At 39.2% G+C, this 22,158-nt stretch overlaps 1 protein-coding gene across 1 annotated transcript in view; it reads right to left on the bottom strand.

Moving 5' to 3' along the window:
• Window positions 1-22,158, bottom strand: part of CPAMD8 (C3 and PZP like, alpha-2-macroglobulin domain containing 8) — a 104,605-nt gene that overhangs the window by 20,030 nt on the left and 62,417 nt on the right. Inside the window, exons 26-38 of the mRNA XM_018568215.1 lie at window positions 21,536-21,834; window positions 20,023-20,248; window positions 19,093-19,269; window positions 18,497-18,578; window positions 18,254-18,410; window positions 16,706-16,780; window positions 15,152-15,317; window positions 14,989-15,075; window positions 12,157-12,293; window positions 9,076-9,231; window positions 8,848-8,910; window positions 6,455-6,648; window positions 2,973-3,060 (exon numbers count right to left, since the gene is read on the bottom strand). Of these exons, the coding sequence (XP_018423717.1) occupies window positions 2,973-3,060; window positions 6,455-6,648; window positions 8,848-8,910; window positions 9,076-9,231; window positions 12,157-12,293; window positions 14,989-15,075; window positions 15,152-15,317; window positions 16,706-16,780; window positions 18,254-18,410; window positions 18,497-18,578; window positions 19,093-19,269; window positions 20,023-20,248; window positions 21,536-21,834 (1,907 nt within the window). The remainder of the gene's footprint in view (window positions 1-2,972; window positions 3,061-6,454; window positions 6,649-8,847; window positions 8,911-9,075; window positions 9,232-12,156; window positions 12,294-14,988; window positions 15,076-15,151; window positions 15,318-16,705; window positions 16,781-18,253; window positions 18,411-18,496; window positions 18,579-19,092; window positions 19,270-20,022; window positions 20,249-21,535; window positions 21,835-22,158) is intronic.

Genomic DNA, 22,158 nt, shown 5'->3' with positions numbered 1-22,158 from the left:
TATGTTGCTACCTATACTGACATTACTAAAGTACTGTCATTTTTACAATGTTCATGAAATAACAGTGTGCTTATATATTGACTACGAAAATCAGCCTCATGTAAACAAACTGGAATGCCGATGTCACTGGCACCAAAAAATAGATGATGACAGACAGCTATTTGTATGAGCTGAAGCACAGGAGTAATTTGAAAGATTTCTCTAACTGGCCCCAAAGACTCCTAATGAGGCCAATAAAAGAAAATTCCTCTCCCTGCTGAGAACCCCACACATTTCCCGGATATATCTTTCCAACAGGGCTCCGTCTGGACTGTGGAATGCCCAGGACGCCTTGTGCCATGGGGTGCTGGAGACACCAAACTTATCCCCCCCTATAATAACCACCCCCTGCTCAATTAGCAAGAAGCTTGTCCTGTAACATCTTCAGTGCTGGAAGGAACACATACACCAGAGTTACAAACTAGAACCAGGTTTAGGAAATCTGTCCACTTTTTCAGAGTGAAAGCTACCTCAATATCTCATGATTTAACTGGCAAAGCCTGAACACTTTTAGGTGAGAGAAACATGGGTAAACAGGTGGGTCATTTGCCCACAGTGAACAGACATGGGTTTAAAGACTACCGTTAACCTTTTTTTTGTTTTACTATTTTAAATCCTAATCAGATGATCCAAAAGATGGGTACTGACATAACATGATTGTCAAGCAATCCATCCAATCTTAGTCAGACTGGGTAAATGTCTCATTTCTACAGGCACCTGCAGACACCATCAGCTAAGAAATATTGAGGTCAATAGAAAACTTTGCCTAATTACTATCGTTTCTCCTGACATAAACCAGAGCTGTATTTCCATGCACCTCCTTCCTCTTGGCTGGACACTATAAACATGACCACACGATGACCCATGGGTTCACATTTATGCCTGAAGCTTGAGACAGTCAGATCATTGCTCACCCAACCAACCCGTGCCATCTATAGCCAGCTAAAGCTCAAGACTCCTTTAGTTTATCTTATGTTTTTGAATACAGTGTAAATATGTAAATATGCAAACCTTGTAACAACAAAGTAACTCTTGGTGAAATTTAGTACTGCATCACTGCACTACTCAAGAGTAATTTCAGCAAAGCATTCTGACAGTTTTCTGTATTAATACAGCCACATAACTTATTTTCAATCCTGTTTATTGTAAAAGAGTGTAAACTAACCATTACTATGCATGACATTCCCACCCATGTGACAGTGTTTGGGCCTGCTGAGTGGCTGATGAGGACTGAGCACTGACACAGGGGGGGAGATCACATGCTTCCCCACTGAGCAAGAGAGTGAGGACTCCAACAAAGTGGAAAGTTGGTGAGAGCATTGGTTGATGAGTATAATTTGCTTAAGGGTAGGCTTTTAGGAGGCACTGTCACTTTGCTTTAAATTGCACTAAAAACTGTTGCAGGTATGTGCAGGCAACTCTAGGTGCCTGCATCTAGACTTCAGCCCTGAAGTGATAGAGCCCGTTTAAAGTTTCTATAAAATGTCCCATAATGCCAAGGAATGAGTGAGCAAAGGGACAGGTAATTGGGGGTCTAAGATTCATTCACATTATTGTCTATGCCTGGCCTTACGCTGATCATTTTTTCTAATTTAGCTCAGTGGGCAAAATAATTAATTGACAGGCAAAACAACAAGATAAAATAACACTTCCAGGGAGGGTGGGCTGCTTGTCACAAACATGTAACTGTTAGAAACAGAACATTTCCTGTTCACACTAATGTAAACACCATTGATATCAAGTACCTTGTGCTATTGCATCTGGTGTGACAGTGCCAATACAGTTACCAAAATGAGCAATTTGTATGTATATGTGGTTTCCCTGTCCAGTCAGTCCTGAGATATACAAAACCCTGCCACACAGAGCAATCAAGTTGGTGACCTATTTTTTTGCAGTTAGAGAAATAAAGCTTGGACATGGACAGTTCCCCTTCTCTTAGGCTGTTAATGGAGAATGTTGAAATGCAGCAGACTGATCCCTTTCCCCCCATCAGCAGGGTCATTGTCAACCCATGCATATGCAGTATATCTGATTGACTCGGAATGCTGGGGAATACAGGAGACTGATATCAAGCTAAAATCAGAAACTTACACTCGTTACATTTAATAATACAGTTAATTATCTTTTAATAAATTACTCTTTGCATTATTGGTGCTGTTTTATATGTGCATGGAGTTCAGTATACCATATCTAAGGTCCCTCTATCATCTGACCCAGACACTAAGACAGTCCTTTAAAAAGCTAAAATGACTGAACTAAAAATAATAGATGTACTTAGTGTGTGAATATAATTCCAGAAGAATATCCTTTAGAAGCCATTACGAAAATGTACACAAGCACGGTTTTAAAGTTAAATATCTTCTCTTGGATTATTTTATATTTTTCTTTAAACACCCCTTCAACCACTGAGGCAGGGCTAATTTTTCCTGTCAAGTTTCCTGTGGTTAAACCAAGCAATTACTGTTCACATCCAAATTAAACAAACTATGTTCTTCGAACTGTTCACATAAAGGAGATTTCCAAGGCGGGCATGATCTGACCCAATTAAGTCCAGATGTCTAACACCATGCAGCCCTCTAGGAAGTTGTAAAAACAGCTCCCACCAGAACGGATCAGTCACCCTGTTACTCCTGAAATGCACATAAAATACCTCTAACCCAGCAGGGGAGCTACAGACTCTTTGACAATATGGTCCAGACTACTCTAAGGAATTATTTTTCCCCCTTTGGACATGCTTTACTGAATTCTCCAAATACCAACATTTCAAAACATTTAAAAGAATTAGATGGTAAACAGGCTGCATGCATTTTACAAAAAACAAACTAAAAAGTATTATAGGGCACCAACATGAAAGACATCTACTGCAGAGCCAGTGGGGTAATCAGCAAGCATATGTAAAATCAAAACCCAAGAATGCAACTGAACTACATTACCTGTTCCAAGCTCTCAATGTCTGCTCGAAAGCCTGAAAGCAAAGAAAGCTCAAGAACAGCCATGTTAGAAGCACCAGAATGAAGCCACCTGGAAAAGGGAGAGAGAGAGAGAGAACATACACATTAAACAATTAAATTTAAATTGTAACACAATTGTTTGTTGTCTGATTTGTAGAACACTGACTGACTCTGAAATCCTTTAAATACCCTGGAGTATGGAGGTTATATTTATACGATAGCTGTCAATGCCAATTTCTGCCGATTGCATTCAATACTTGTGATTTTTTTCTTGGACTATTTTTACATACCACAACCCAATCTAAACATGCAATAATCCTGTATGTGGTCTGTACCTGGTTAATAAACACTTGTCTGATTCCTTTCAGAGCCATTTGTGCAGCTTAAACTCTACCACATGTTTAAAACACAAGATTCACCTTAACAAAGAGACACTTACATTTGAAATAGTGCATATAGGTATATTCAAACTCCCTTATTATCAGTAAGATGTATTGTTAATTTTAGTTTTAGAATGGGCAGAATTCAATACTGATACTTAAAAAAGGAAAGACTGGAGAGCTGGTGGCTCTATACTGATTTTGCTCATTCCATGTATTAATTCTTCTGCAGGTCTTGATAGGGATAGAATTAGAAACTAAATGTAGCAGATGAAAGACACATCATGCTTACTTCCTTTCGACATCCAAAAGTGTCCAGCAGTGCCATCAGCACCGAACTGTCAGCAAACAGTGAGACCCAGCCCACCCATTTACTGTCCGGTGAAGTCTGGCCAGAAGTGGTCTTCATGGAAGAATTGCGGCCAAAAAGCCATGCCTCTGATGTGAAAACAAGGCTAAGCGACTCAACTATGCATGAAAGCACAGGAACTGGGGTGCAGAAAAATGGCAGCAGGGGCTCTGGACTGGGGAGTCAAAATATGAAATATTTGCTGTAGCAGGAGGCAGTTTGTTCACCGGAGGGCTGGAGAGCGGTACAATAATGAGTGTCTGCAGCAACAGTGAGGCATGGTGGAAGTTTCTTGCAAGTCTGGGGCTGCATTTCTGCCAATGTAGTTGGAGATTTGGTCAGGATCATTGGTGTCCTTAATGCTGAGAAAGACAAGCAGATACTTATCCATCATGCCATACCATCAGGGAGGCGCCAGATTGGCCCCAACTATATTCTGCAGCAGGACAATGACCACAAATATACAGCCAATGTCATTAAGAACTATCTTCAGCATAAAGAAGAACAAGGAGTCCTGGAAGTGATGGTTTGATCCCCACAGAGCTCTGATCTTAACATCATCACGTCTGCCTGGGATTACATGAAGAGACAGAAGGATTTGAGGCAGCCCACATCCACAGAAGATCTGTGCTTAGTTCTCCAAGATGTTTGGAACAACCTACCGAGTTCCTTCAAAAACTGTGTACAAGTGTACCTAGAAGAATTTATGCTGTTTTGAAGGCAAGTGGTGGTCACCCCAAATATTGATTTGGATTTCTCTTCTATTGATTTTCTTTCCATTTTGTTAATTGTTAAAAATAAACTGCTAACTTCATTTTACAGCATTTTTTCACACCTGTACTTTTGTACAGTACTGTAATTGTGGGTATTTTGGGTGACATGGCTCACCAGTATTTTCCTCCTCCATTTCATTTTATTTTCTCTCTATCTCATCCAAATGTAAATCATCTATATTGAAATTTCCTTCAACAGGCCAATCACTAGATACTACTACTATAACTTATTTATAATTTTTTCTCTGTTGCTGTTTTGACATAAACCACTTCTCTAATTGAACACAGTGAAGGAAAAGTCTAATATCCTTATAGCCCTCAAATCCCTGCCCAATTTGCGTTGGGCAGAAATGTAGGCCCTTTCATAACAATAACAAGGTTCAGTTAAATGCATATCAGCCAAATTTCTATATCAACATCAGGTTATTAAGGCTTAAATGTAAAGGGGATCTCTGGGGACGCTGATATAAGGGGGGACTCTTGGGACTGTGATATAAGAAAATACCCTGGTGAATCTGATGAAAGGGGGGACTCTGGACACAGAGTCTGCCCTTACATCAGGGTCCCCAGTGTCCTCTCTTACATTAGTGTCTGATGTAAGAAGGAACTCTGTTGCAAGGAGGGATACTACTGCAAAGAGGGACTCTGGGCACTGAGTCTCCCCTTACATAAGAGTCCCCTCTTCCAGAGTCTGATATCAGGGGGAACTCTGATGCGAGGGGGAACTCTGGGGATTCTGATGCAAGGGAGACTCTGATGTAAAGAGGGACTCTCATGCTAATTTGACTTGTATTTGAGTTTATATTATGGTAAAGTTGTCTAAAATATGGGTGTCAATTTTCGGAAAGGGACACAATTTCAATGCTTGCCATAGTTGCTATTGTCTGCAGATATGCCTCTGACACCAAGGGAGGCACAGGAGTTCCGTGCAGCCGCAGCCCATCCATGATTTTAATAGGTGGCTGCATGGATCTTCATGCACATCCCAGTGTTGTCCCAATGTTACAGAAAAGGGGTAAAAATCATTTTAAAGAAGAATGGCGGCTAGCTTATTGCACAATTCTTATTAATTATACCTCCTCGGTTCTGAGAAAGTTTAAATTATCAGAAAACCCTACAGTCCACCATCTACAATTTCCCAGTGCTAATGAATTAAAGTAAGCAGTACTGTTACAGCACAAGAAATGGCCAGCAAAGGACAGCTGTTATGTTTCTAGTCCTTATTTGATGCTATATTAAAATCTCTGGTTATTTTCTGTGTAATGGTTTTACAGTATATATATGAGCCTAACTAATAAATCATGTGGTCATAGATTGGCAGATGTAACCCTAACAACAATAAGAAGGGACATATCTGCCCATTCTGAAATATGCATGCGGGACCCACCTTATTACTTTTACAACTGTGACAGCAGTGCACATAAATCAAATGTTGACAATGTATCATATTTAATACTTCTTACATATACTGTATATCTCTCTCGCTATATATATATAGATATAGTGAGAGAGAGAGATATATAGAGATATATATATACTGTACATCTCTCTCTCTCTCTCTAGAGAGAGAGAGAGAGAGAGAGAGAGAGAGAGAGAGAGAGAGAGAGAGAGAGAGAGAGAGAGAGAGAGAAAGAGTAGTTGATCCCTGCACATGTTAGGTTCATTAAGTCAATTGGTGGGGTATTTAAAGCCTTGCTAAAGGTGGGAATTGACAAAGGTGGGCTATAACCCACATAAACATTGATGAATAAATGTATGAATTGTTCATATATTCACACAAACTACTGTGACAAACTACTATGGCTGATTATAAAGGATATTAGCATGCTTTTGGATGGGGATATGTGAAGAATACAAAAAGGAAAAGAACCAGGATGCACACCTCACATCCTGGATCTCCCCTGCAATATCAAGGGTCAAATCTTAACCCATTCCACCCAAAGCTGAAAAGAAGATTCCCACCTTGTGCAAGCTTCCAGTGTTACTTTATATTCCTGGTGGTCCTGGTGGGATCCTGGATCATCATCATCAGGAAGGGCTCTCTCTCTGAGTCCAGCCTGTCGTCGATTTCTTCCTGCCCTTGGCTCTTTAAGATGGACTAGAAGCTGGAAGGCTGGTTTTGCCACTGGGTCAGGAACATTGTAATGGACATCAATCTGGAGAGAAACAATCAAGGAGATATAGGGACAGGCAAAGGATTTTTACAGGAGAATTCCAACCCTTTTCCTTTTTAACTTAATTATTTTTAAAGGGAATCTATTGGTGTGATAAATGCCATTCTGATGGAGACTGCCCCTGCCATAAACTGTAATCTATTTCTAGGGACATGAAGTACGTAATTTATTTGTAATCTGTAATTTATTTCTAGGGACATGAAGTACGAGTAATGGAACGAGTATGCAGCTCTTAAATAAGAACTCTGGGAAGTTACAAAATTAACCCTTGCAGTGGGGCTACCCCCCACTGCAAGGGTTAAGGGCTCGTTTTGGTCTAATATAAAAAAGATATATTCACCTGATCCATGGTCCCGCCTCACTACTAGACAGGTCCCCGCAGCCTCTTCTCCCCTGGTCTTTAGGGCTAAGCCCCACTAATGTCATCACAAGTCCAGTGACATGTATTATATGTGAGAACGTCAAGGTACATTTCACACCCAGAGCGGAGGAAGAGAGAGCTGAGCAGTCACAGCGCAGGACCAAGGATTGGGTGTGTGTATCTTTTTTATTGTATTGATGGAAGGTAAAACAAAATATGTAACTGCTCAAAACCTATACTAACGGGTCAGATACAATAAGGACTAAAGAACAATCGCGATAACCAACAAATAACCATAAATCTGGTGAGCTCAAATCCATCTGCTTATCAACCATTCTTTAATGACTACACTTCCCAGGCTCAAACACACATTGAAGAGGATACAACAGGAAGGGCAATTGCAGCAAAACATATTTTGTGATCCTCCATGGGCATGGTCAGATATATTGATTTGCCAGATATATACACATAAAAAGACCTCTCTAACCAAACATCACATCTAAGAGTCTTCAATGAATGCACCACAAAGATTGTCCCAAGCCTGAAAGCAGTGGCATTCACTCTTCTGTAACCAGAAATGATAAAAGTGTTATTACCAGAAAAAAGACAGCTATTCTCCAATTACCCACAGACTCTTATATATAATTCTCTATTTGCACTTTCATGACAACCATCTACTCGATCAGAAACCACGGAGCCCTTCTGCGAAACCTCAACAATATATTAAATACACAGTGTGTAACATACCACTTACGAAAGAGCAAAATTACATACTAAACAAGTATGCTTTGTCAACAATCCATACTATCCCTGTAGTTCAGTAGGTACTCTTTAGAAATGTGTCTCAAGCGGATGATTCTGCCTATTTTGTATTTGGCAGTATTTTGTGGGGCGTGCCTCGCATGCCTTTATAAATAAAGAATTTGAAAAAAAAAGAAATGTGTCTCAAAATAGTAGTGCAACGAATGGTGACAGGATCATGTACGAGTCTGTAAGATGTATATGCATCTGTCCAACTCTAATTGAACTGTCGCAATCATTTCTCCTATGAACTGTTGCCCCCCACATCTGGCATTCAATAACCCCCACATATATTACTACACCTAAAACAGGAAATTGTAAGATACCATATCATAATATGCTTAATAAAACATAGTTAAAGCTGAACTCCAGCTATAAAAATTTAGGTATACTTACAATGGTTCAGACTGGCATAATGTAAGTATATATACAGTGAGGAAAATAATGATTTGTTCCCCTGTAGATTTTGTAAGTTTGCCCACTTACAAAGAAATGAAAGGTCTACAGTTTTTATCATAGGTGTGTTTTAAATGATAGAGACAGAAAAAGAATGTCAACCAAAAATCCAGAAAAAACACATGATACAAATGTTTTAAATTGAGTTGCAGTTCAGTGAGTAAAAGAAGTATGTCGCCTTGCTGTGCGACTTCTCCTCTGCTGTGAGAACACAGATGGTCGCTTGCTCGGCACAGTGGCCTTTTAGCAAATGCCTAATATTTTTATTTCAATTTATTTCAATAGGTGTTCCCTGATTGGTCGACGGGCGGCGCCGTGACATCACTGCCCCTCATCCAATCATAGAGGGATGAATGGCCGAATGAGTGACCCTATGTTTTAACAGAAGTGGAAATTGCTCAGCAATTTTAATTTGTATTTAATATATAAATATAACATGTTAATGTGCTTTACTATTCAGTGGATGTATTGGCCGTAAAATGTAGGGACAAAAAAACTCAATGGACATTGAGACTACATTTAAACAAATAACTTCTTTTCAATAGACCTTTTTCTTATCCCACCTGCATTAAACAGCAACCTTCTCCTTTTGCGCTGACAAACAATCCAGTTGGGATAGTAGGAATCTGCAAACACAGAAAGCTATTTTATTTATAAGAAAATAATTAGCACTAACTACAAAATGTCAGACAGGTGATCTTAATCACCAATATGTATGCCCCCCCCTACATTTATTGAGCAGGCTCATCTCAGCATCATATGGGTATTGCTGTCTTCTGCTCTGAACCTACCACAGCTTTCTGGAGGATCTTCTTGTTCAACCTGTGCAGTTCAAAGGTCTCCTGATAGTCCAAGTTGGTTGATGCCAATGATATTGTGAGGTTCACACCACCAATATATGAAAGGATTGCATATTCTGCCAGAGCCTGAAGTGCCACGCACGTGTCCTAGGTAGAAGGCAATGTTATATGTATATTTTAACAGTATTTTTCTCCAACAATGTTTAAAATTATAATTTGTTTACAGGTATACTATGCAGCTGGAAGTAAATGCTATTTCCTTAATTTTCCTCATTTCCATACAATACTGTGCAAAAGTTCTAGGCACTTGTGACAAAATGCTGCAAATGATTATTTTTTATCTATCAATTAACAGCCTACAACGTGCATTAAAGTGACATTAACCACTTGCTGACCAGGTGTTTAGACCCCCTTCCTGGCCAGGCCATTTTTCAGTATTCAGCGCTGCGGTACTTTGACGTTTATTCCGTCATGCAACGCTGTACTGAAATCAATTTTATACCATTTTTTGGGGACAGATAGAGCTTTCTTTTGGTAGTATTTAATCACCACTGGGGTTTTTATTTTTTACTATATTTCGGGAACATTCCTGAAAATTTTGAAAAAAAAAACGTTTTGTTTTACATTATGTTCGTAAACATTTATTATTACCCAATTATTTTGGTAAAATATAAAAGTCGGCGTCACGTCGGGTAAATAGACACCAAACATGTCATGCTTAAAAATTGCGCGCACCCGCGAAATCGCAAAAAACTACCATTCTCAAAATTGACCATAGGCGACGCTTTAAAAGCTTTTACAGCTCATCAATTTAGTGTTATCAGTGCAATCACTGATGGCCCTAGAATTATTGCTCTCATTGCGACGTTCACGGTGATATGTAACATGTGCAGCGTAATGGGCGCAATCGTCGTTTTCGCAGGCATGTGCCCCTGACACATGTTTGCATACGTATATGTATGGGTGGGAACTTTTTTTTTTAATTTGTTCTTTTTAATTCTTTTTTATGTGTAACTTTAAATTTTTTGGGGGAAACTTTAATTTTGTTTTTGCTATTTATTTTTTTCACTTTACTTTATTGCTATCAGATAGGGGGCTAAGAAACCACCTTATGTGATAGCAAAAGAAGTGACAGGTCCTCTTTATGGAGACATCAGGGGTCTCCAAGACCCCTAATGTCACCTAGGACCCCCTGAAGAAGCAGAGATCTGCTTCATCAGCTTCTCTCCAGCGTCTGAAGCTGGAAAGTGACACGAGAATGCGGAAGTGATGTAATATACATCACTTCGGCATTCTGACACCGGAGAGGGGACCGGAGGGAGCTCGTGTACCGACCTCCGTCTGATCCCATGTCAGAGAAGCACTATGCGGGTCCAGGGCTCGCACCCGGCACAGCGGAGCGTGTCCAGGGAGGGGGGGCCGCGGAGGGAGGGGGGGCACTGGCCAGCAGCTTATACAAGCGATCCGCCGGCTCTATCGCTGCCTGTTTTTAAATTGACAGCGTTTCCAGCTTGTGGGCGGGGCTAACAGGCCGTGTATATACGGCCTGTTACATCCAGGAAGCTCCAGGGCGACGTATATGTCTCTTTTTTGCATCTTTTGGTTTTGTCTTTTTTGGTTTTTCCCCTCAGCCCTCACCTCCCGCCTTGTGGTTTCTCCCCTGGGTCATCCATGGCTCTCTATCGGCATGGAGCTGCGGGGATCTGTCTCTGCAGATGCCCAGGTCCTCTTAGGTGCGGCGCCCGCTCTCTCCGGCTGTTTTACCGGAGAGCGGGTGATGTCACTGGGTCCGCGCCGTCGTTGCGTTCGCGCAGTCCCCGGCTGAGGCCGCCATCTTTGTTGTGGGCAATATTGCCCTTTTTGCTGTTTTACAGTGGAGGGGGTGGATTTTTTTGCGGGCTTGCAGGTGTCGATGTCTGCTGGGTTGTGGCACAGGTGCAAATGTCGCTTGACAGTTGAGCAGCAGGTCATTGCTGTGCACACTCCGATGTGAGGGGGCACTTCTAGCCAGCCATGCTTGGGCTGTGTGTTGTGTGTCCCATTCTTCTGACTGCTGGACTCTGTGCACTGTGGTGTATGTTATGTACACTGGACCTATACTCTCACCGCATCAGGTTGTACTACATGTTTTTGCTCATCTGGTGTTTTTTTCTGCTGATGTGTACAGCCTTCCTGCCTGATAGTTGCTTCCTTCCTTCGGCATGAGCCATTCACTACGATTGCAAGAACCGCCATCCGCTTTAAGGTAGGGGACCACCGAACAGGTGAGTACAGACTAAAAGAGAGCTTTTTGGCTGCTGTGTGGGAGGCCACGGGATGTGGTGTGGGCTCATTCAACGTGAGCTGTGGCAACCTCATGGGCTTCGCGGGCCAGGGTTCAGATCGAACCCATTGCATTGGGCATTACGGGCTTTCCCCGGGCACCAGGAAAACTGAAAATTGTATCATACTTACCAGCAATTTCCCTTTCCTGGTGCCTGTCCGTGGCAGCATACTACCCACCCTGTTTGTCAACGCATAGTTACAAGAATGCAGGGGGAGTCTCTCTCTCTCTTTTTTATAGATTGTTACTGGTCCTGTGGGTAGGGATAAGGGGCGGAGCTTATCGTTTGTATGCTGCCATGGACAGGCACCAGGAAAGGAAAATTACTGGTAAGTATGATACAATTTTCTGTTGTATGCATCTATCATTGGTGTATGATGTTATGGGACTCTCAGCATACGCATATCTCAGGATGTGCCAAGCAGCAAGAAAAAATGTGGTTTTCCACAGAATATCTTTGCTTACCCCCTTTCATAGTGGAAAAGGGGATAAATTACGAGTAGCTTGGTGAGTTAGTGGCTCTGCTCAACAGGCATCTTTACAATTTCCCAATCTCACGAGTCTCAAAGAAATTCTAAAAAGACATACATATGATTTTTTGTTACTATATTAAAATTTATGTTCAACTTTTATGCACCTCATTGACATATGCCTAGAGTGTTAAAAGACATTTCATGGTAAATACAGCCTAAAGTCCTACTTTAAAATATCTACAAACAATTTACAAATATCTTAACTTGCAATCTTACCTGCGTGGATGAGAATCCACCTAGGGCATTACGTTGTTGAGAAAGCCATTTTACTACTGGAAGTGCAGAGGCCACATCTCCAAGAAGGGTATAGGTTAGCAAAGCATATGCTGTCATTTCAACTTCAGCTGAGATCACTGATTTAAAAAAAACATTAATGAAATTACCTTCTTGTAAACCTTAAATGAATATTGGTCACCATCTTCACTGAACTGAATCAGCAGTATTCATTTAACAACATAGGCCAGTCCATAATCACCAACAATCAGTTGACATTGACGTATATTTTTCATATGATGAATGCATTTTGCTTTGAAGCAAATAAAACTTTGTGCCGCAGACTGTGGCCTTATGTTGGCAAATAATCACAAAATTAGATTCAGCGCTGTTTCCCCTGTTGCCCAAGGCTCTAATGCACAGTAGTGTTTGTGGTTTTGTCAGACTCTTAGACCTACAAGTAAAGTAGTGGCTTGAGAGACAGAACTCCATTTACAACATCAATACATAATCACAGGAGGCAGGCTAGGTTTTATGCATGTAGTTTTAGATGTTTAGGCTAAAGCCCAATGTGGCAGTGCATATAACCACTCATCAGCCAACAGGGAAGGAAAGAACTAAATTAAGAGAAATTCTACAAGCCACATTCGACTTCCATACAAACAGACAGATGGACAAGATAGGGAAAGGTCATTTGTGGAACATCCATCAACAGTAGTGTGCATTAAAGATTTGCTGGTTTTCTACACAAGAGTTTTAGGATATATGTATAAAATTCTTAGTAATAGTTATTCTTTATTGTGTCTTTTTAAAAGCAATGTTTTATTTGTTTATACAGGCATGGCATTGCATACTCTAGTGAACATGGCACCTTATGCATTTGGCATCCTTGTCTCACTTCACTGACCACAATCCAATGGCATGCCTCAAGTTTTTTATTCAAACTATAGCGGTACAGTAATACCTTGGTTTACAAGTAACTTGGTTTGAGAGTGTTTTGCAAGACAAGCAAACATTTCTGAAAAATGTTGCCTTGATATACAAGCAATGTCTTGCAATAAGAGCAAAATTCTGCAGAAAAGCACCACCGAATAAGGCTGTAGCAGTGCGAGCGATGAGTCTGTTTAACGACAATGCATGTCACATTGGATAGATTCCTTGTTAAGGTTTCACGAAATGAAAAAGATTCCATTGAGTCAAGAGATAGCAGTGATTGCGTTAGTGATAGTGAAAGTCGTCCTACACAATAATCCTCCTCTCTCTTGAAGGTACCGGTAATTGGTTTATTTTTCTTTATATTTTGTACAATATTATATTACAGTACTGTATTGTAATTATTTTTATATGAATATTTTTGGGTTGTGGAACGAATCATCTGAATTTCCATTATTTCCTATGGGGAAATTTGCTTTGATATACAAGTGCTTTGGATTACAAGCATGCTTCCGGAAAAAATTATGCTCGTAAACCAAGGTAATACTGTATGTGAAAAACTCACCTCTGCCATTTTTAATTTATCCTGGAAATGTCATATTAAATATATTATATTGAAAAATTTATAAACAGTTACGTGAAACAGAAAAATACATTAATATAATAAATACTATCATGCATGCATTAACCACATAAAGTTATTAGAAAATATTATTTAATACAATAGATGTCCTTTTATTTAGGCTAAAGCCCAATGTGGCAGTGCATATAACCACTCATCAGCCAACAGGGAAGGAAAGAACTAAATTAAGAGAAATTCTACAAGCCACATTCGACTTCCATACAAACAGACAGATGGACAAGATAGGGAAAGGTCATTTGTGGAACATCCATCAACAGTAGTGTGCATTAAAGATTTGCTGGTTTTCTACACAAGAGTTTTAGGATATATGTATAAAATTCTTAGTAATAGTTATTCTTTATTGTGTCTTTTTAAAAGCAATGTTTTATTTGTTTATACAGGCATGGCATTGCATACTCTAGTGAACATGGCACCTTATGCATTTGGCATCCTTGTCTCACTTCACTGACCACAATCCAATGGCATGCCTCAAGTTTTTTATTCAAACTATAGCGGTACAGTAATACCTTGGTTTACAAGTAACTTGGTTTGAGAGGGTTTTGCAAGACAAGCAAACATTTCTGAAAAATGTTGCCTTGATATACAAGCAATGTCTTGCAATAAGAGCAAAATTCTGCAGAAAAGCACCACCGAATAAGGCTGTAGCAGTGCGAGCGATGAGTCTGTTTAACGACAATGCATGTCACATTGGATAGATTCCTTGTTAAGGTTTCACGAAATGAAAAAGATTCCATTGAGTCAAGAGATAGCAGTGATTGCGTTAGTGATAGTGAAAGTCGTCCTACACAATAATCCTCCTCTCTCTTGAAGGTACCGGTAATTGGTTTATTTTTCTTTATATTTTGTACAATATTATATTACAGTACTGTATTGTAATTATTTTTATATGAATATTTTTGGGTTGTGGAACGAATCATCTGAATTTCCATTATTTCCTATGGGGAAATTTGCTTTGATATACAAGTGCTTTGGATTACAAGCATGCTTCCGGAAAAAATTATGCTCGTAAACCAAGGTAATACTGTATGTGAAAAACTCACCTCTGCCATTTTTAATTTATCCTGGAAATGTCATATTAAATATATTATATTGAAAAATTTATAAACAGTTACGTGAAACAGAAAAATACATTAATATAATAAATACTATCATGCATGCATTAACCACATAAAGTTATTAGAAAATATTATTTAATACAATAGATGTCCTTTTATTTAGTACAAAAATATAATAAATAAAATGGAAGCCCATTTTTCTACCTGATTGAGAGAGGCCATCACTGAAACTCATGAAAGTGTCCTCCTCTTTTGCCATTGAGCCAGTTAAACTCCAGTGGGTAAACCCATCTGTAGAAGCAAAAAAAACATTGTGTTTTTGTTTTCAGTTACTGTGATATATGTTACCTAAATAAGGTTTAGTTACCTTGTGTTATGGCCATGCTGTTCAGCCTCCTTAGACCTGCAGAAGCATAGGTACTACGCAGCAGTGTCAGAGCATATGTTGTGAGTGCTGTGGTATATGGGTCATCTGCTGAGTACAAGTTTGACTCCAAGTATTCTTTGGCTTTGGAGACGGCAAATCTTTCTTCCTGGGGAAAGATGACAATAAGAAAGCCACAACAATAAAAACGGAATTCCTGACGGTGGGTCTTGCCTGCAAGTGGAAAGGCAGCCACATGTGGTTCTCAGCTACCTTTGATGTGGCTGCTTCAAAAGTCATGAACACCTTTTTCAATTCAGCTAGTGTAATTCAGCTTGGTGCAGTCAAAAAAATAGCCTGGGATGCCGAATGTAACACTAGTTCAGCTTTAAGAGATGTTATCTCTAAAATTGTTATCTCTCACTCATATTTGCATGGTATAGAGCCCTGAGCTCATCATGCAGTCAGTCAATCAAGCAATCAATATGTATGAAAACTATGACACATGTTTAAATAAGTCTGCCATACTTCTTAAAAGACTGAATGTTAATGTACAAGAAAAAAAATAGTTGAGAAGCACTGGCACTGTGTATCTGGATTATAATCACTTTGAAATATTTTGTTTTAGTAAAGCTGTAATGTTTGGTATGTTGTGAAACAGTGATCATTGAGCATAATTAATTCAGTATGTTACATTCAAGACATTTTTAGAACTCATGTATTTAAATGAAAAACATATGCCTTGCTGGAAATCATTTCAGTATCCAGTTACTCACTGTTTAAATGCACCAATATTAATTGCTATATTACATAAATTTCACAGGTCGGCTAGAACTATGAAGTGAGTGAAAAGCACTCACCTCATAGTTCTCCTTTAATTCAAAAAAATAAACCATTGTCTGTTAGCTGCAGAAGATTCAGAGAAAACAGCAACATTTGAAACTGCAATGTCACTAAAGCAGCACAGATTACAACTGAGTCATTTATTTCAAATGGGTAGTATGTATATAATCTATATTTCAGTATTACTATATATAATAGTTATCATATAGGGCAGTATTATAGACACAATGGTAAAAGCAGTCACAGCTCCATAGGATCAAAGTTATCTGCATCTATTTAGCACTTACCGAAACTCATATAGCTATGCTTTAGGTAACAGCTGCAGACAAGGACTGACTGTCATGGTAGTGGTATCATGTGGAAAAAGCCCAGCTCTGCTCTCAAACTCCATGGCTTGCATAACTATACCTTTGACCTTCATATGAGTATGTTATACCTAAACACCTGGGCCAAATTTTTCCTGTGCATCCCCTAGCCCTGGGATCAGTTCATACTGTATATATTTATCACAGTCTGCTTGGCTGCCTGTGGGCAACTTACAAGGACTCCAGATGTAATGGCTCTCCATCCTCCCTGCTACCACCAATTGTACACATTTGGTAGAAATGAAAACTGGTAAAATAGCCATTGTACTTCAATCACTTTTCTTGACCCCCAAACCATATTTCCCTCCTAAACATATTACTATTTGTATGCCTGCACAGTGCCTGTTACCTCAGAAGTGATTCCTGTTTCCAAGAGAGCGGCTGCAACATAAGCAGTTAGAGCTATTTTTCCATGATTTCCACCCTGCAACAAAAGTAAAATTCCTTATTTATACATACTATATATATATTTTGTTAGGTTGATTATATTTCATTCCACGTGTAAATGAAAATAAATGGGAGAAACTAAACAGCATCACTTGTTACTCACTACAACCAGCATGCGTAAACCTGAAAGCAAGGGTCTAAATCAGCCTTTCCCAAGCTTTGTAACACAGAGGAACCCTTAAAATAACGTGCAGGTCTCAGGGCGCCCCTGCCAATAATTACTATATCTACAGTTCACTGTACCTTAGCGTGAACAGTAAGCTGAGATATAAGAATAAATAAACTTAAAATAAACAACAATTTTCAGTAATAATGAAACAATTAGTTAATAAGCAGACAGTGAAAACTGTAGTGTTACCTCATACTGGTGGTAAGTGGAAAAGTATACCAATACATTGATGGTTGGTTGAAAAGTGCCCCCTTACACTATTTACCTGTAAAGTGCCCCTTTACACTGGTGGTCAGTGAAATGCCCCCTTACATTGTTGGCTAGTATAGTGCCTGCTAAGGTTAATGGTCAGCAAGAGAAGGGCCTCCTTAAACTGGTGGTCAGTGGGCATAATGCTCCTTACATTGGTAGTGGAAAGAATTTCCCTTACAATGGTGGTAATTGGGAAGGATGCTCCTTACACTGATAGCCAGTACCAAGAATGCCCTCCATTACAAAAAACATACACACCCATCGCACTCCTGACCGGATAGATTATCTGTTTTGCCTGAGGAAGGGACTTTGCTGTTCCGAAATGTCGTTCTGATGATGTGACACCTGTGAAGTCAATAAACTTTTCTACATGCTGGAGTGCTTGTGACCTTTTTTGTATTTTTTCCCCTCCATTACAGACACCGTAGCTAAAAGAATTGATGCCAGTGGTTACTTATCTGAGAGTCAGAAATTCCTAATTTCCTAATGAACCCCTAGCAACCTCTGAAGGAACCATAGGGAAGGGAAAACCCTTGAAACAATTTGGTCTAAATGTTTTGAATAGATACACATACATTTCCTTTCTACCCTCGTATTTATTCTTATCCCTTTGCTGTCTACCTCAGTACTGCTAGTGATGTTATTTTAAGCAATTCAAAGTAATAAATATGTTTAGCCAAACTTTAGTTTGGCATATACGTTCAGGGAGTTCAGAGTATGACATACTAATGGCTAGCAAGCTTACAAGAGATGAATATCCATTTTTTTGATGGTGAGAAAAAAAAACATTTGGCCAATAACTAGAAAATAAAAATCTGCCTATTTGCCTCTGAGGAACAGCCTACTATGCCTAACGCTAAATCCAGCCATGACAAGACCTGGCAAAGGCAAGAAAGCACGGGAGACATTATAGGCACAGTAAAATAACTGTTTAACAGTTTAAATTTAAAAAAAACCCAGCTTAACTTAAAAAGTCAAATATTTCCTCATAAATATGGTTGCAATGGTTTTACAATGTGCAATGCTTACCTGGATATCTTTGTTTAGGATTCTACCCATTGCTGGAAAAGAGCCATCTTTCTTCTGGTGCTGAATAATCCAGTCTTTTGCTGCAGAAAGTTCTAATGGATCAATATAGATGAATCCCCGGGACTGAGCAAAAGATTTCAGCACAAAAGCTGTAAGCCTGATCAACAGACCAAAACATGTTATAAGAATATGCAAATATCATGGACAGGATAGTTTGCTTTGAGAGAGTTTTTTTTTTCTTACCACATACTTCCAGAAGAATCCCTCTCTCCAAAGGCACTATAGGATCCATCTTGTCTCTTGTACGTTAGCTGACGTTGGTAGCCTGTTTGACAAGGAGATGACATCCACAAAAAGGCTTACACTAGCTATACATATTGTTATCCCTCTGTTTGCCCAGCATGCTGGTGTGCAGTCAGGCAGGCAGAATTGGTTGTTGCACCCATACAAAGTTGATGGGGATTTTGCCAGCAATTGGCTCTCTGAAGAGCAAAGCACTGTGGAAGGCAGCCAGTGCACAAATTTAATATATCCAGCACCATCTGCATGTGTCTCAAACTCATAAATCAGCACCCAATAAGGTTATTATAAGCATCTTTATTACTATATTAAACTATATAAGAGGCATGATAAAAACAGACTCTAGCTGAAAGTTCTTATACTGAACTGTGGGGAAAGGTGCCTTTTAGCTGTGTTTCAGTACACATATAAAGCAATAAAGTAAATTCTGTCATCCTTTCTGATTACATCAGGGGTACAGGTTCAGTAAACATTTTATAAATAACAGTTATTCATACATTATACGATACAACAGTACAGCAGTGTTGAGTATAACTCACCTTGTAGAAGGTAGTCCACAGCCTCGCTTTCCACCTCTGAACACAATTGCTTGGTTTTCTGGAGATACTTGAGCACAAACACATTAGGGGCAAAGTGGATCATGTTCTGCTCTCCACATCCAAATGGTAGACGAAGGAGGTTATCTAAATTACTCACAGTTGGACCCATGACATCCCCTAAGGAAAAAAATGCATATACTATAAGATGTTGTGGGGCTGGTTTACTAAAGACAAATAATCTATTAACTTGCATGGGAATTTTTACTTTGCCAGAAAATGTTCCCTTAGCTTAGTGAATGAGATGCTGATCTGTTGATTTCATTCATCCAATCATGTGCAAGCAAATATACTTTTTTCTTCTTCTTGCACATGATTGCTATTTTTTGCAGAGTGAACATTCACTAAGCTAAGTGAAATCCCCTTGCAAAGTGAACAGCATATTTGGCTTTAGTAAATTAACCCCTGTATTTCAAATTCTTTAAGATCTTTAGGAGTGTCCCTCTTAAACTGTTCACCAGTCTTTAGTTCTTACAGCAAGGTGTTAAACTGAGACTTTCAAAATATGTATTTAGTAAAGTAAAGACATCCATACAGTAATAGACAGCAACCAGCCACAACATATTATATTATTTTCACTATAGCCTCTGTAATCTGAATTTTAGGTTTAACATTTGTATACGAACATAGGTTATGGTGGTTAGTATGTCATAGGACCTATAGTTCTAAAAAAAAAAAAAAATATGCCAGACACAATGCCAGCACTATCCAACAACATAAAGCAAAAACATTACCCTATATTTTCAATCGACATCCATTACCTGCATTGCCTTCCTAAATGTATTACTCTAACACCATGAGTATTGAACATCTGCTCCTTGAAGTGTTTGATACATACTAGCATTCTATCTTTAAAAGATCATAAATATTAACCTATAATAGAAGCTGTAGCTCTCTCAGACCCCGGGATTACATTGTGTGGGACCCCCAGTGTGAAAGCCTCATTGTGGTTCTCATCAGTCTCTTCCTTCCTCCAGATTTTAAATTCCCCCATGGAACCCCAGCCAGTCGAAAAGCCGATGAACTTCACATCCGGCAGCTTGGCAGCTGTCCATTCCACAATGATAGAGTCATTGGAGCCCTTGATGCCATGTCCTACCTGAGGAAGGTGCAGGCAAAAAAAAAAGGGAGGTAAATTATCTGCACCCTTAAAACTTTTTAGCAATTAAATTATTAGCAGATAAACAAAAAATACCATTAGAAATGAAAGTTTAACTACTGACAAACACTTAATTACATAGCTAGAATGCATATATGGGAGCTGTTTTACCTGCCAAAGCATTTGACAAAGTCCTGCCAAGTAACAGAGACAGGTTGATTAACTGACTTTCTCGACTACAGTTAAGCAATACAGCTTGACCACCTTGCGGACCCAGCCTGTGACTGGATGGTGAAGTTGCAGCAGCATACTGATCTCTCTCCTGTCTTCCCTTGTTCCATGTCAGCACTTGTTTGACAAGCACAATGCATTGACTCATAGTGCTTCCCCTTCTTCTCTCAGTCTAAAAGCTGCTGTACATAAAACTCCAGGAAATGTAGGTAGTTGCATTAGCTGTTTTAAAAATATATTTCTTGATGTTTTGACAAATGCCAAACTGCATTACTTTGTTTATTTTTATATCTGCCTGAAGCATTTTAACATACAAAATACATAGTTACATAGTATTTGAGGTTGAATAAAGACCCAGGTCCATTGAGTTCAACCTTTATGTGTAAGTGTGTGTGTAGTGTGTGCATATGAGTCCCTTGGGGTCTAAGGTTTTAAGATTACCTGTACACCTGTATGTTACAGTCTCTTAGGAAGGTATGTAATTGGTTTTTTAATGATTCAGGACTCTCTGCTGATACCACTGCTTGTGGCAGAGTTCCAAAATTTAACCACTCTGATGGAGAAGAAGCCCCTACGCCCTTTGATGTTAATTCATTTCTCCACCAATTTTAGGTGCTGGCCTCTAGTCCTTGTTAGGGAGTTTACTGTAAAAAAAAGTTTACTGCTGATGTTGCCATCACCACCATACATTTTGTACATTAAAATCGTGAACGAGTTTAAATTAAGTAACCTTGTCTCATAGCTTTGGTCCTCCAGCCCCTTAATTAGTTTTGTTGCCCTTCTCTGGACCCTCTCTAGTTCCAGGACATCCTTCCTTGGATAGGTGACCAAAACTGAACCGCATACTCAAGATGAGGCCAAACCAGTGATCTATAAAGTGGCAAAATTATCGCTTTGTCTCTACAGTACATTCCCCTTTTAATACAAGACAGTACTCTATATAAAACAAATGTTACGTTCACTAATATGGAAAATATCTTTATAACCCTGCCATTAGAATACCCCACAAACGTTTATTAAAATCTTGATTGAGATTTCTTTTTTAGCTGAACTCACCTGGATGATTCCATTTTTCCAGCTAATCCAAAAAGCACGGAACTCATCCCAAGACAAGATGTCAGCAGGGTTTGCACTGGCGACAGGTTCTCCCATTTTGCTGGTTGTTATCCATGTTTTAGAGTTCTGCTGTCCACCAATGACAATCTCTATCATTTCAGCCATGTCATGAGGTCCAGAAGACAGTGCCACATGGGCGTCATTATGGGCTTTCACCGTTAAATCAAAGTGCGTCATCCGTTGAGGTTTTTGAACGTACTGATATTCAAATTTGTTGGGAGTAGAAATCTGAATTTTCTCTAGGCCAAAAAAGAGACTGCATAAATTGACAAAGACTTTACATTTTTATTTTTATTTTAGATGAGCCCTATTTTTATGTTTCAGACTTGTTCTTTAAACTCTTTGTATAAAAAAAAAAGAAATGCAATCATATATGGTGTTATGTGTATGCCCTCACATTTTGTAGCATGGGAGGTGAATCAAAACATTTATCAGTAACCAACGGAAGTTCAAACTAAACTAGAACTATAGAAAAACCTTTTTAAAGCTCATAATACATAAACATCAGCAGAGGTCTCTGTTGTAAATCAGATAATAAAAGTAAGTCAACTGCACAGCAGATC

Source organism: Nanorana parkeri, unplaced genomic scaffold (genome assembly GCF_000935625.1).
Source record: "Nanorana parkeri isolate BGI_ZX_2015 unplaced genomic scaffold, ASM93562v1 scaffold1154, whole genome shotgun sequence".
Classification (NCBI taxonomy): domain Eukaryota; kingdom Metazoa; phylum Chordata; class Amphibia; order Anura; family Dicroglossidae; genus Nanorana; species Nanorana parkeri.
This window is presented reverse-complemented; position numbering and strand designations above follow the sequence as displayed.